This window comes from Ptiloglossa arizonensis, chromosome 10, assembly GCF_051014685.1.
Source record: "Ptiloglossa arizonensis isolate GNS036 chromosome 10, iyPtiAriz1_principal, whole genome shotgun sequence".
Lineage (NCBI taxonomy): Eukaryota > Metazoa > Arthropoda > Insecta > Hymenoptera > Colletidae > Ptiloglossa > Ptiloglossa arizonensis.
Window position 1 is genome coordinate 6,259,762 of NC_135057.1, and position 16,381 is coordinate 6,276,142.

General features: G+C 40.9%; 2 protein-coding genes across 3 annotated transcripts in view; both read left to right on the top strand.

Annotated features, from left to right (window-relative positions):
• The window catches only part of Cv-c (RhoGTPase activating protein), a 565,606-nt gene that overhangs the window by 279,969 nt on the left and 269,256 nt on the right, over positions 1-16,381 (top strand). The window lies entirely within an intron of this gene.
• LOC143152302 (uncharacterized) overlaps positions 1-16,381 on the top strand; it is a 153,360-nt gene that overhangs the window by 50,967 nt on the left and 86,012 nt on the right. Inside the window, exon 3 of the mRNA XM_076322270.1 lies at positions 2,923-2,987. Within this exon, the coding sequence (XP_076178385.1) occupies positions 2,923-2,987 (65 nt within the window). The remainder of the gene's footprint in view (positions 1-2,922; positions 2,988-16,381) is intronic.

Consider the following 16,381-nt stretch of genomic DNA (forward strand, 5'->3'; position numbering starts at 1 on the left):
AGTGTCTTTTTTGGTCCATATTATTTTTTTTCCCAAATCGAAGCTATTATAATAAAATGAGTAGATGCTCCTGTATCTCTTCAACTCTCTCATTTTATTATAAATTTAGAAAGCACGAATTCCATACATTCGAGACATTTTTACCTCATAGATAGTGCATAGTCAAATGAAAAAGAATGCTTTGAGATTAATTTTCACAAATAAAATAAACTTCCAACATCTCCCTCGATATCTCGAAACCCTAAGTCGATTACTTTTTGTCATTCTTCCCAAGTATTATACACCCTCGAAGGTTTGTGTAATTCAAATTACCTTTAAGGTTAATTTTCACAAATAAAATACCTCCCTCGACACCTCGAAACCCAAAGTCGATTACTCTTTTGTCTCCCTTCCCAAGTATTATACACCCTCGAAGGTTTGCGTAATTCAAATTACCTTTAAGGTTAATTTTCACAAATAAAACACCTCCCTCGACATCTCGAAACCCTAGGTCGATTACTTTTTGTCTCTCTTCTCAAGTATTGTACATACCCAAAGACTTGCGTAATTCAAATTACCTTCAAAGTTAATTGTCACAAATAAAATAAACTTCCAACACCTCCCTCTTTATTTCGAAACCCTAGATCGACCACATTTTGTCTCTCTTCCCAAGTACTATAAATCCCCAAAGACTTTCCCATTCAAATTACCTTAAAGATTAATTCCAAAAAATAAAATACAATCCCTCACCCCAAACTACCTTGCACCCCCGAAACTCTTCCTTCTCGGATCACCGTGTATATCACTCACTCAATCCCAATATCTCCGCAATCACGTAATCAATTGGGAGCTCGTTAAACAACCGAACCTCTTACAGCATTCACTTAGCAACAAGCAAGCCGCGGCCATTCAATGAACTTTCCAAACGGTTTCGCAAATGCAACGGAATCGACGTTGTTCCCGCCACTATCATTAGACCGAACCAGCTTCTAATCGCTTCCCTAATCGATTATGTGGCCCCGTACGTGCACCGGTAGGCAATTCCTTTTTTTCTTTCCCTTTTCTTTTTTTCCATTCGCGGTATACGCCGCGACTTTCATTCATAACCCGCTCACGGAAGCGTTTCGATCGAAGCGTTTCGTTTCCTGGGACCGGTTTCGCGTTTTCGCGCTCACACGGTCCTCCGCTTCCGGTACGCGCCGCGGACTCCGAAACGAACGAAAGGGATGCAGATGCCACGGGTTCTCGCGGTAGACACGCAGATGCGCGGTTTATGGGTCGCATAAAAAGCCACCGTTACCGCTGCTCGTTAAATATTGTCCCTCTGCTCGCGCGTTTATCATCCTTTATTGGCACACCACGCTGTCCGCCCGGTATTCGCTCGGCGTTAATTACGAGAAAACACCGTCGCGGTGCTTCTTAAGGAGAAGACAGACGTTCTTTCGCGACACGTGCCCCAAATACTTTTTCACCAAGGGGAAGCGCCGACCGACTTCTTTCACCGAGATATTTACGATTTTTCGTTTGGTTACCTCCCGCGATTACCATCTACCAATTCCATTGATGAACCGAGCTTCAAACTTCGAACGCCCACGATCGTTGAACTCTCAGTTAGTTGTCTTTTACAGAGACGTTATCACCGGTCTCGTACACCTACGATTGTATTTATACACTTTCCATTGATAAACCGAGAAGTGATTTAATCTTTAGGCGTGTACGATCGCAGAACTGGAACCTACTTGTTTCTCTTTTACGGTGATATTATTACTCGTTGTGTACATTCACCGTTGCATTTCCAAGGTGTATTTCGTTCGGTTTGGTTTATCTTCTAAGTCAATGTCTACTTATTAGGACGAGTGATGTAATTTTTTGCAATTTTATTCGCAACTTTCGAAAGGGAATTGTGAGTTGATGAGTCGAGGCAGTTTTCTAAGGGTGGAATATGAAAAGGATGAGAATCTTTTGTGAATTTTTTTGTGTGATAATGTTGAAACTTTTGTTTTAATTTTTGCTTTTATTATACAATTGATTCGAATCGTATGAAAATGTTGCACGAAGAATTTTTAGATTTTTGTATGAAAATATGTATCGACGTAGGGAAATATTCTAAAGATTTTTTTCATTTCTCTCAAACAACTCTGGGCATACGAGCAATTATGTATTCGTTGACATATTAACGAAACATGTTTATTCTTTAAACGTTTCCGATCTCCGGACAATTTCATTAATAATTATTTTCACAACTACCTCGAAATAGCCAAAGATCCTGGTAAATTTTACCAGTACACCTTTCGTACACGTAACGTACTTTTAATAAGTAACTGAAACTTTTATATCAAAAGTAATTATTAAAATAAAAGATCGTCTCAAGACGAGCTTTCAAGATCGTAAAAACCTTGCAAGAGAACGTCTTCGTTGGGATGTCGATGAATAAAAATACAAACTGCTTGTACGACCACAATTATTCGGTTACTTTCGATCATTTACAAGCGTGAATTAATGTTTGATGAGATCCTTTAAAATCTTGAACAACTTCGAGACTTTCGATCGCAGCTTTACGGAACGTCTCTCTAGAGACGTCTCGAATTTCGCTCCTCGACTCGAGATGTCTCAAAACGGTGTCACTCTCGACGCTAATTGCATCGAATAGTCGACAAAAAATTGATCGAAGTACTTCACGTTACTTCAAACGTCTCTCGCGATCATAACCACCAACCTCCTATCCCTAGAGCCATCATAACCACCAAACTCCTATCCCTAGAGCCAAAAAACACCCTAAACGCGCACTGAACGCCGAAATCGTCTTCGTGGTTGTTCCATTTCACTTTTCGTCGCTCTGCGTAAAATATTATCCAAACGAACACCGCGTACAACTCGTAAATGTAACTTTTCGACGATACTTTCGCTATACAGCTACTCAAGCTCCGTTTCTTTATGTTTCAGGTAAGCACCGGCCGATTACGGAACACCTTCGTACCGTGGTAGGAAGTGAAACACTAAATCGCGTCGTAAGTACGTTCTACGTTTTAAGGCTCATCCAATCACCATAAAATAGTGTCCAAGGGCGCGTCGTTAAGGGGGAGGGAGAGGGGAGGGGGCCGACGATATACAATTTGCATTTTCATGGGCGTACGTACGTACGTACGTATGTACGTACACGCGGGTTATCCACCTTCAAGGTGGACTGCATTTCGACCTGGACTCTCGCTGACGAAAAATGCAGCGCATGCACACGCAGGTGCGTTTTATCTCGTGGCTCGACGCGCCGTGGCGAGCGTTTGCGCACCGTATCGAAACGCGTTGCTCGCCTTTTTTTCGTTTTTTTTTCAATCGCCTTTCCACGAAAAACGAAAGTCGACATATCGAAGAAAGCGTCGGAGATCCTAGATAGGACCTCGAATTCGATAAGATACAATTGGATCGCGCCTGGCGAGGGTTAGCTTATCGGGGCGATGTTCGCGAGATCAAGAAAGTAGAGGAGGATCTCTCGATATCTTCGCGAACGTGATTCTATAATCGTTTCCTGCAATGTCGCGATGCACGATTCAAAATTCACTTCGCTTCGAATTTTACATTTACGAAATTCGTGAAATTTATTTTCCTTTTTTTTTTCAATTGCCTTTTCACGAAAAATGAAAGTCGACATATCGAGGAAAGCGTCGGAGATCCTAGATAGGACCTCGAATTCGATAAGATACAATTGGATAGCGCCTGGCGAGGGTTAGCTTATCGGGGCGATGTTCGCGAGATCAAGAAAGTAGAGGAGGATCTCTCGATATCTTCGCGAACGTGATTCTATAATCGTTTCCTGTAATGTCGCGAGGCACGATTCAAAATTCACTTCGCTTCGAATTTTACATTTACGAAATTCGTGAAATTTATTTTCCTCTTTTTTTTCTTTTTTTTTCTGTATACGGGTGAAAGTAGATACGTACGGGTGAGAAGTCGAAGGTCGAGTACTCCCGATGGATCTCGCGGTACCGGGCACGTATATCATCGCGGGAACCATTTTGCGTCACGTTCGATGATCACGTACACGCGATCTCACGGTCGTGTCAGAATTAGTTGGTCAATTTCAGGACGCGATGATTACGGTATAAGGATCGCCTCCCGAGCGACCCGTTCATCCGTTACAAGGAAGAAATTAATAATTTCACTTAATCCCTCGTGATTAATGCTGCACCGCGAGCTTCCGCGGGGCTTCCGAGTGGCCACCTTCGCAACTCCCGCGATCTACCGCGCGTTTCAAATTCGGTTGCATCGTGATTGGATCGTGATTTTGTTTTTTCAAACGGAGAAAAAAGTAACGATTAAAATACGAGCGATTGACTGGAACACTTGCATAGAGATTTCTATGGAATTTTATCGAAAGAGATTCTTTTCTGAAGAATTTACAGTATATTGAATGTTGTGCAGCGCGATTTAAACAACAGAGTTGTTTAAGAGTTCCAGGTCCAGAGTTTAAATGCAATTTTCGTTAACCTGTTTGTTCTCCATTTGTTTCAATTTATGTACAATTGTAACTAAAGGGCAATTTTTTCTTGAGAAATGTATGGTAAATTTATATCGAATTTAACGCGGTATGAGATTTATAAATGATCCAACGTTTGAACATTCTTTTCGTGAACGTTTCTGTTCTCGATTCGATTCAATTTTATTTAGAGATATGGTAAAGTATCTAATTGAAAGATGGAAGCAAGATATTAGTAAAATTATCATCGAAAAGGGACTTTTAGAAATTTTATTCTAAAATGATTCTTTATTCAACATATTCGTAGAGCACGTAATTGATCGATTATTCGATCAAAGATTTCGACGCGACTTTGGATAAATTTTACCTTAGATTTTGTTCGATTGAAAGAAAAAAGCTTACCAAATATGGAAATAGTGTATTAAACTAGTACAATACTTGTAATTGCTCGTTTAGTTGCAGGACGTCCGACTTAATTCGCAAAAACGATCACGAGCAAAGTGTAGTTGATTCAAAAGATCCTAATGTATGCGTGCCGCCGATAAGAATGGAATTTCACTGATTTTTATTTCTAAATTTGGCGCCCGGTGATCCCATTTCCACGTTATCGTTCGTGTGCGCTGCGCAATCCAAACAAGCATTAAAATTTCTCGTTGCGCAGGAGGTTACGAGTACACCAGATACGTTTTACAACCAGGTCGACCTTCCCTCGACGAGGGAGATCGAGTCCGCAATAAAAAGCGCATTCTTTCGTTATCTGTCGCGATGCACTCTCGGAACTGTGCTATGCAATTGTAGTCTGCGCGTTCAGACAAGAAGTCCTTGCCTTCTATAAAAGTAACTCGGTTTGTAGGTTCGTGTTTCGTTCGAGAAATAAAACCTACGAGCGTCTTTCGATCGAAGAATGCAGTTGCCGGCGCTCTTCGACGTTTCCCTTCGTTTCGCGGAAAAACGTCGAGCATCGCGAAAGAATACGAGATTTCCTTTAACCTTAACGTGTTCTTCCATTCGACTGTACACTCGTGGTCCGAATGTATGGAACCGGTGTTTCTAATTTTATACCACAACGAGAGGACTAAGAGAATGCAGCAACACTCAAAAGGGTTCCTACCGATCCTCACCGATTTCAATGAAATTCAACGTGCTGGTTGGTCCACGTGTATATAATAATCAGAATTGGAATTATAGACATAGATGCAAATAATTGTGACAAAAATAAGGTAAAGTTTCAAGCAACAATAATTGTGTCATAGTTACAAGTGTAGAAGATTGGTAATATTATGTCTGTATCGTTTCTACGACGAATTTCACCCTAATTTCTTTTCTTACTGCAATGCCACAGTTACCATTGGTTGAGAAGCTCTACTATTCGAATATACTTGAATAGACAATATTTTAAATTTTACAAGTATTTATTCGTAACTACACCTATAATTTCAGTCACGATTGTTGTACACGTAGACCTATAAATCTGTCAAATTTCATTGTTCATTGAGGATCGGTACTGAAATTTCTCTCGTCACTTGTGTCTATTATAATAGTTTTAATTATGGAAAAACAATATACTACGAGGTTGCTATCGGTTGAAAAAGACTCGAGGAACGTACTAGGGTTAAAACTTCACTCCAAGACCAATCCGAGACCACTGTTGCTTGCGACCACCTTCACCTTGCTGGATGAGTGTATTCGGTAACCAACCAACCACACGCAGTGGGACTCCGAATGGCGCTGATAGCGACTCATTAATTTTAGGATAATCCTCGCGACTCCCACGATTCCCTGTTAAGAAACGGATACTCGTATGTACGTATAATCTTACACAGAAGGCTGGAATTATTCATTTCGTTGAGGATCATTAAGATCCACGACTACCGTAGCGTTCACACGCGGAAAGAGTAACGACGTGTCTCGAAGACATCGTGCATGTTTGCGATGATAAATAAAAGAATAGGTGGCAACGAAGGGACACCAAAACGAATCGCAGTTTTCAAATTCGCGGATCTGTGATCGGATTTTCGACCGATGAAAGGGTCACGATTCATTCGAGATCGTGGTTAATAAAACCCTTCGATTTTATAAAATTTTCGGGCAATGTTACGTTTAGCATGCACTTTAGATATTTGGATAAAAAACATCCCGAACGGATAAGACACTTAACTTTAAGTTTCTAATAAAATGAGGGAACTATAGAAAACGGAATAATATATTAATTCATAATATATCATGAATATGAGATGAAAAAGACCCAAGAAATGTCCAAGGAACAATAAAAGTCCCTGTAACAGATCCTACGACACATTAATATTGATTAAATTTTAAATGCATACAACTGTACATACTCCTGCATACTCCTAACACAGTATTTGTTCTTCGTTTATATAGATGTTATTAGGTACAAACGCGTTTTTCACCTACTATTGTATTTCTACAATTTTTTATAAATTTTAATTCATTTCTCAACCAGTATCTACTTCCTGTAACGATTAAAATAATTTCGTTCAATTCTACACACGCAACATCCGAAAGAAACTTTTCATCCATACTTTACATATTTCATTACATTCCAGCAGTGTGTTTCTCACCTGCAATCGCATCTCTCCGATTTCCCTAAATTTCAATTTACATCTCAACCTGTATCCTCTCGGTTTGAAAATTTTTCTCAATTTTATTCACTACCCTCCGAAAAGAGCCTTGCGTTCAAGTGTTAAAACGGAACGCACAGTCCGTAACGGAAATCCATCAGCGGAAATTGATACGGGCCGTGGTCGCCGTACAGGGAACCGAAACACCTGCAGTTTCAGCGTGCGCTCTCTCGCGAGTGCATCACCGGTGCATCACCGGTGCACGTATCGCGCGCCGCGTTGCAATTCCCAGACGTAAAGCCGGCTTGCTGATAGCGGCGCATCAATTTTGTAGGATGATCCAAGCACCCTGTAGCTGCCGCGGAATGCACCCAATGGACCCGGCGGATATCTTTATCCGTAATCACGGCCACGTACGTACAATTATTCATCCGGGGCTTTCTCGATGGCCCCCCTCTGTCCATCCCTCTTCCCTCATCCCTTCCATCGTTTCCTCCGGTCTTGTACCAACAGCGGACGCTTTTCCCTTCCGACGGCCACGTCCTCCACGGGGAAGGCTGTGTAATCATAATTAGCGATGTTATTAGTGACTCGTGGTTTCGTTTTGCCGGAGTCCGCGCGTCGAGGGTTCCACCAGCGCGGATAATTGGTCCGGCGAGCCCACCGGATCGTTCGCGTTTCTACGGTACTGTATGGTGGAACAGAGGGTGGGATAGAGGGGGGCAAGGAGAAAAATTCTGACCGCATTCCGTGCTCGATTAGAGGCGTTCGGAAATTGAAAGATGTCCGGGTGGTGGACGTGCGTGTGCACGCTGGAAATGGTATCGTGGAATTACCGGGGGAATTAATGAACGGGATGGGTACACGGGTTTTGTTTGAAGAAACCAACCATCGGTCGTGGATGTTGATAGAATATTATTAGGAACGAGATGGCACGAGATTGTTGCCGGAACGCCGATCGGGGTATTTATTTATCGTAAGCGGAAGATAAGTACGAAGCTTTTCTTCTTCGCGACTGCGCGCCGATCCACGTTGTTTTCAAGGATCGAGAAGATGAATGAGAGTTTCTCGAGGTTAATACCGTAAGTGGTATCTTCGTGGAAGGTTGTTCCCGGTTTATCAGCGATCCGAGGTTACATCGGTTCGCGACGATCGGGTATCAACCGATATACCAAGGTCCGATCGAATTCAATTGGACGTTCAAGGTCACGATGCGGATTACGCGTTAACTCTTATGTTTATCGGAGAAATAACAGTCGTTCGAGTTGGCACGGATCAACGAGAGGAACGAAGTATCCAAAGTATGTTGTCGAGGTAACCTCCAAGTAGTCTCGGTCGACCGGTTGACTTCGATCCGACTTAACGATCGATGTTCTTGGTAGATTAACCTTAAAACGATCTTTCGTTGTACGGGTCACAAGTCTTTGGGTCACAAATGTCCCGAATGTTTAAAACTCGTGTTTTTTTCTTTAATGTACGATACAACTAGAGGACTAAGAAAATACCTGCGACAGATTGACTGTGCGATTTGAAAACAGTCATCTATACACAGGTATCGTACCACAGTTTTCACAGCAGTGTCTCGAGTCCTTTTTCGTTTTTTCTCGCGGATTTGATTTTTCTCTTCGGTGTAATTCTTCGAAGGAAATGTCATTTTGTTAAACAAGGTGTAATATCGATGTGTATCGCTGTTCTCAGCCTGGTATTTTCATTTCAAAACTCGAGTAATATTTCTTCTATTAAACTAATTCTAAATTACACTTGACTTATAAATATTCCTGTTTTAATAATGAAACTGACAGATACTGCTGCACAAATTCTGAATAATTTTAACAAAATATTTTATCCATTATTCTATATATATATATTACATACTATCTTTGTATCCAAATATTTCCTCCTATAAAATCGCCGTTTACATAAACAAAGAAGCGCCATACGCGATCTATTGCACAGACCCGTGCTAGATACGCTGAGAGTTTAATGTGCTAAAATCCGACATCGATTTTACAGTTAAAACCCATTCGAGGTACGCTCCAGCCCATATTTCTGAAAATCATCGCGACCCCTGCGCCCCATCGCGCGTCGACCTTCGTTCGCAATCTCGAAGCGTGCCTCGTTAAATGAACTCCCATATAACCGTGAACTCTCTCGTTTGTCCGTCGGCAGTAAAAAAAGTCCCGATAACGAACGCACCGAATAAACACTTTCACGATCACCGTCAATCTCGCGTCGCGTACGGGACGATCCCGACGCGAATGATAAAAGCCAACGAGGACACGCGGAAAGATTAGAAATTAAGGATAACGGGCTGTCGTTGGGGCCACGGTACATCCTCGGGCGTAATGAACGAGATTACTCGGGGCGAACGTTATGCTCGCCACGCAAGTGCATGCGCTCCGAAACCCCCCGTACATAGCCACGCGAGGGCCCGGCAACCCTATAAACCCCGTAGACGGGCACTAATGGCGCAATAAGCCGGCTGAGGTGGACTGATCGCGCGTGCGACCGTTCTCTAGCCTCCTTCTCCCTTTTCTTCGTTCCTCTTTGTCGCTGTTCGTTCCACCGCTCGTTTTCGTCATTTCGCTCGACCGAGGGAAAGAAACGCGCCACGGTGAATGCAAAAGGTGGAATCCCCCGTTTAAAAGGTGGCATCGCGGCGCAAACGCGGAATATCGTCCCTTTACGGTTTACGGCCGCCATAACAATGATTTTAATACCCGGTCTCGCGGTACACGCATCGTCGCTGGTGCTGACCGCGCGTTAATGTCTCCGAATAGTAAATATTTCGACACCGGCCATTTCGGTTCCACGGATGGTCGTTGAGAGCAGCGCCAGGAATAGTCGAGAAAGTCCCTGGCGTTTAAGGGATATTTAAAGTATCATATTTTCCGTATATAAGGGCTGTGGTCGCGGGTTCTCTTCCTTTATCTGTAACGTGGAATTTGGCACGGTGGAATTATTAGTGGAAGATCGATCGATTTTTGGCAGATTTGAGCTGGAAGGGTTTCGTGGAGTTTGAGATGGAATTTTGTAATTTCTGTTCTTTTTATAATGTGCAATTTGGGATGATATTACTGGAAGATTCATCGACTGTTTTGAAATTCGATCGGTGGAGGTTTGGACATTGCGATGGAGAATTTATTTGAGAAGAATTTATTTGAGAAGAATTTATTTGAGGAGAATTTATTTGAGAAGAATTTATTTAAGAAGAATTTATTTGAGTTTATTTCTCATTGTTTGAGAAGTTTCGAAGCTTTCATATCGGGAGAATGAAATTTGATAAAGATTTTAGGAAATATTCGTTGGAATCCTTTAGATTTCGATTTGAAACTAAATCGTTAACTGAAGAAGATTGTAACTTAATATGTAGTAATGAGAGAAAATCTGTTGAGTATGCGTAGATTTAACCGAGGATACATTACTGATTTCGATTATGGTTTGGACGAAATGCAAATGTGAATTGATTTATTTACATAGAGAGAGGAAACGATAGAATCTTAAATATCTTCTAAAATTGTTAACGAGTTTTCAGAGTCTTGATTGTATATTACAGAAATGCAATATAAATCGAAGATGCACGATTCAAGATTCCGTAAGGAATAAATGTTTGATTTAAATTTCAAATATTCTACTAATAATAATTTTCAAATCACATGTGTAACGTAGTATTCCGTACGACTATTGTAACAATAATTCCACATCAAAGTACACTGATATTTAACAATCCTAAAGCAATAAATATAAACGGTCATACTGCATGCTTAATTTTTAAAAATAGAATTTCACCTCGTGTAGCAAACTTATACTTATCAACGTTCGCTCGAAAGCCCAGGATATAATGTTTAATCTCGACAAGAGTATTAAAATACTTTTTCGTTGACCTTTCAACTGTGCACGGAAGAAATTCGTCAAAATGTCCACGGTGCTTGGCGACTCGAGACGAGTAATAAACACCACCCAGTTTAATAGTAAATCCTTCAGTGGTACGGTGCGTCCGGGTCGTAAAAGCTAGACGAAATATGAAAAAAAATGAAAAATTATTCACCTCCGTAGCAAACGGGTGATTTTTTTTCGAGAGTTTCATCGCGCATAAAAGACAACGACGACGACGACGACGACGAGAGCCGAGGGTAGGAAGTGTTGAACAATGACGGCCGCTGCATCGCCTGTAACCACCTTGGGATTATTATGGGCCCATAATTTCCAAGCTTCGTTAGAGATCCCGAGAGTGTTGCTCGCGTTTAAACAGGACGCGCGTACCTGTTTTACGATCGAAATATATTATGCAAATACTGATCTGTGTACGTGCGTGTGATTTGCCGTATCGACGCTGTTTCTCGCGGCAACCGCGCCGCGCGAACTGTGAATGCAAGCTCGTTCCGAGTGCGCTGCGCTCTGGAACGGAAATGTCATTCTTTTATGACGGTGCAAGAAACCGGGACCTTTCTATGACAGCAATTAAAGTCCCGCCTTGGCCCAAGTAATTATTCGTATAAATGCTAACCAATAATCGCGAGCAAGTGTTCTTTTTATCCGAGGAGAGACAGGAAATCGAAGCGTTTGGATTTCTTTCTTCTTTTTTTTCCTTTTTTTTTCTTTTTTTTTTCTTCGTACGCGAGCGGTTTGAATGATTTGCCTTCACGAGGAATTAGATGCGAATGAAATTGATTAACTCGAAGAACGGGATCTTGGTTTGAATTGAGAGAAACTGACGGGGCTCGCCCCTTATACGGGGTGTCTCGAGAATTATTACCGTATTTTATTTTTGAACGGCTTCCGAAGGGAATAAAAAAAGCTGTCGATTTGTAAATTATTCCTCCTACGGAGTGTTCTGATTTATCGAAGCTCGAGAATCCAAACGAGGAGAATTATAAATGGAGAGAAATTGACGATGCCTTTCTACAAAATATTCTAAAAATTAGTCCGATAGTTTGTTTTACAAAAAAGAAACTACCGATTTGTATTCGTACATCATTCATCGAAGCTTGGAAATTAAACATGGAAAACGATAAATTGAAAGAAATTAAGCTCTACCTTTCTACAAAGTGTTCTAAAAATTAATTCCATACTTTGTTCTTGAATAACTTCCAAAAGAAATAAGATTGCCGATTTATATCGGTGTATTATTCATCGAAGCTTGGAAATTAAACATGGAAAACGATAAATTGAAAGAAATTAAGCTCTACCTTTTTACAAAGTGTTCTAAAAATTAGTTCCATACTTTGTTTTTGAATAACTTCCAAAAGAAATAAGATTGCCGATTTATATGGGTGTATTATTCATCGAAGCTCATGGAGAACGATATGGGTCAGGCGACCATTTGTACTCGCAGTATAAATCACACACTTCGGTGTACATTTGCATGACATTTGTGAAGGTCTCCGGGGAAATGTTTCTAATTTCCTAGCGTATATTCTCTTTTAATTGCTCCAGAGTTCCGGGTTTATTAGCGTAGACCTTGCTCTTTAACCTTAAAGCGTTCTTCCTTTCGATTAGACACTCGAGATCGTTAGGTTAATAATGTTTCAAATATATAGAACTTGTATTTTTCACTTTATTGTACGATGGGAAGATACATATTCAGTGTACAATAGCTTTAATTATAGAAGGAGAATATATTGCAGAAAATGACGGATCAACAAAGACCCGAGAAACGTATTAGGGTTGAGAAACGTCAAAGAAGAAAATGGAGGGCCAATAGATGTCGTCACTTTTGGATATGAAACATTCTGCACCAAATCGTCATTTTATACGGATACAATGATTATTCGTGAACTGTACCTGGAGGTTCAACTAGGAACATTGTTTTGTATAGGAAACTTTAAATTGCAATAATTTCTAAACTAGAAATATTAAGGCATAAGTTTCTTAATAGATTCTTATCGGAATATGCTCGATACTAAAGCTTTTATCTTTGCCTTATGGTAATTTCTTTCTATCTATGCGCGTTTTAAAAGTAAAATTTGCCACTTCAACGTAAGGTATCCTGTACATTGGTCAAGTATGTCTTCTTTTAACAAATTTCATCGCCCGTAGTACTAGACGCAGCAACTTCTTTCAGGATTCGAGTCCTACTTTTCTGAATATTTTTTAAACAGAAAGTACTTTTCTACACTTTCCGGTGAAAGACGGAAATCCATTATTAACTACGCTTTGATGGCAGCTATGATTCTGTATCGGCAATAGTGAAGAAAAAAAGTCATAAAGTCGAAAGTTATATTGATGAGGCTATAAATGCGAAAACTTCGCACCTTCTTCGTTTAAGTATCTAGAAAGTCCATCCTTCGAGCAAGTTGAATGGAAAATTTTGCTCGTTTCCCGCGATCGTTTTACAACCGACGTTAACGTCGAATTTCTAATTCAGGACTCGCCTATCGACTCATATTTTTTTTTTTCTTTTTTCATTCGCGAAAGCACCGCCCGCGGCACTAAAGAATACAATTTAATAACTAATTAAACGATCCGAACAACCGCACAAATTTGTAATTCAATGCTCGTTCCTCGCGCTTCGCCATGACAAATTAAGCGATACCGAGGATCTCTCTTTTCTGAAAGAACTATTATAAATCAGTAGGTGAAACTCGATCGTAAAGACTCGCAACAAGAATTTCGCCTTTCCTCAATTAATCCAATTAATTAATCTTCTTATTAGCGAATCTTGCTCCTTGCCGTGGCGATGTTGCAGCAAGAACGGAAAAATGAAAGCGCAAGTGATAGAGTTGTTGAGATTTCTCCACTATGTACTTAATAACTCACCTTGTTTATACGACACTTAATTACTGCCAAGACCTCGATTAAGCAGAGTAACATGAAAAATGAAATTGTAGTTACGCACACGCGTTGACTCAGCGATTTAAAATACATCTGGACAGGTGAAGATTTTCAAGCAGCTGGTGCAGCCAAGACTGCAGCAGCTTCTCTTCGCCAATTAATGGCCAAGCGATTAAAACTTTTATCGCTGTCAGATGCTCGTTGCAATATTCTTTCAAAGGGAAGATAAAGTTGTAATTGGCTTTAGAAATTTTTCGAAATCGCTCTCGAAAGATTCCCAGCGATCGAAATTTTCAAGTTATCGAAGTTATCTTCGAGAAATCGAGCTTGGACTGTTAGCAGCGTTTCCAGCGTCGGTCAATTGTACGTTGTAACTCCAGGGTATCACGATTCCTGCCCTAAGAGCTTCGTGCTAGATACGTTAGCACTTTATTATTAATTGTATCGTTAGTAGCGTTATTAATGAACCCGTGAGAATAAGAGTGGTAAGTGAATGTAACCTCATTTCGCGAAATTAATGGTTAAAATGCGGTATTCAATATAAGAGGCAGGAATATCGAGGTGAATCAATTTCCCGGCTGTCTTACGGTACTCGTTCTCATTAATTACCCATTGTCATTAATAATGATAGCGATGCAATTAGTGATGAAGTATTAACGCATCTAGGGCGCGGATAGCATTGTTCCTTAAGCCGTGTTCCCACGTGTACAACGTGCGGCGCTCGAGAAATCTCTTCGGTGAGCGCTGCCCTTTAGAAGCAATATTTTTCAAGTGCTTTGACCGTTTCAATTGGAGCAACATACCACGTTCGTCGTTATTCGTATATGCCAAAAATGAAAACGATCTATAATCGTTCAGTGTGCCAGCTATGGTTAAATAATTCGATTTATACACGATCAACTGTAACATAATTATAGATGTGTATTCAACCTTTCAATTGCTCCATTTGATTGTATTATTCCAGACCCTCGTGTTAACAAAAATACAAGATATATATCGAAATGTATCAACCTCTCGGCTTTTACGAACAGGTTTGTTTATTTCTGTATTTAATTATTGCATATATTTGTAAGTACAACTGCTGGAAAATAAATTATGAAATCGATTCAGCGCAGAGGCTATTCCTAGTACTAATTAATTCAGCAGTGAAAAGGATATTCAAGGGATTCGATTTCCATCGGTTGAAGTATAATTTGCGACACATTCCACCTACACTAAGAAAATTAAAAATCTCAGAGGTTGAAAGTGTGTTCGATACATCAGGGAGAAAGTAAAGCTACCTAGGAATCTAAGACCGTATTGTTTCGAAATTTATTACGCTATGAAGAACGATTAAAGAAGTTTGATCTAATTTCACTTACAAAATTTATTGTACAAGCGGTTAAATGTGTTTCAAGCAGCGCGTTATAGACATAGGTCCATTAAATCGTGCTGTACCGAAAATCACACAAAAGGCCCAAAGTGTTTGACTGCTGCGTGCCGCTGCACTTGCATCCCCACCACTACGTCTACCTATCCCCACCGCTACGTCAACCTATCCCCACTACCACGTCCACCATCGCGTCGATCCCTTTCCATCACTACTATCTCCACCACTCCATTTGTCTCACCGTTTCGCTTCCCGTCTCTCTCCACGCAAGAGCAAAAAATAAAAACATCAACCGAGAGAAATTCTACGATCGCGTGTACACCAAGGATCTTTTACCAATCAGAAGGTACCCGATCGGACATTCGCGATATACACGCGATAAGAACCGCGACACACGGTGAGACCCTAACAACGGAGTTCGACACACCAACGTGATTCATAACAGGGAAAGTGGCTCTACGTGGTCGAAATGTTTAGTCTGTCCACTATAGCAATGTTTACCAGAAGATAGACGAACCGTATGCGCTGAAGTGCGTGGAGCACTACCGGCTCGAAGGACTCGGGGTATTGTTTTTCAACAGGGCAGTCGGCCAAACCGTTGAAATTATTGTCGTCAAAAAGCGAAAGCGTTCCCTCTCTCTCCCCCCGAGATCGTCGAACAGAACGGTGAAGTGTAAAGCACCTTTCCAGCCGGTTCGTTTATTTGCGTTCCGTAATATATGATCGTCCATTATCCGCGCAACCGTCGGCCGCATCCGGAGATACCGTAATCCCATTTACACGCGGCCTTTGCCAATCTATACGCACCGCGATAATGGCGCCATTTAAGCAGACCCGTACGTCTCGTTCCGGCCTGTTATTTCGACCTTATTCGTCCACGTCGTCCAGAAAACGTTTCAATCGTGGAATCCGCGCGGATGAAACGTCTCTCGATCAGTATCCAAAAAGAGATTCGTTAAAGGAGTATCGATGTTGCTGGTTTGCTAAATTTCACAGTGATCATCAATGATCGAAGAGAGATGTTAAACTTAGGTAATTGCATTATATGCGTCCTAATTTGCACGCTATTTCCTCCTTGGCCAGAGTCGATTAGCGGAGTATTAATCTTAGAAATTGTGAGCTCTAAATGCGCCTCGAGTGTGGATTGGGGTTTTGTTAAGTATACTTTGATTGCACGGTGATCTACTGTAGACGGATCAAAATTAA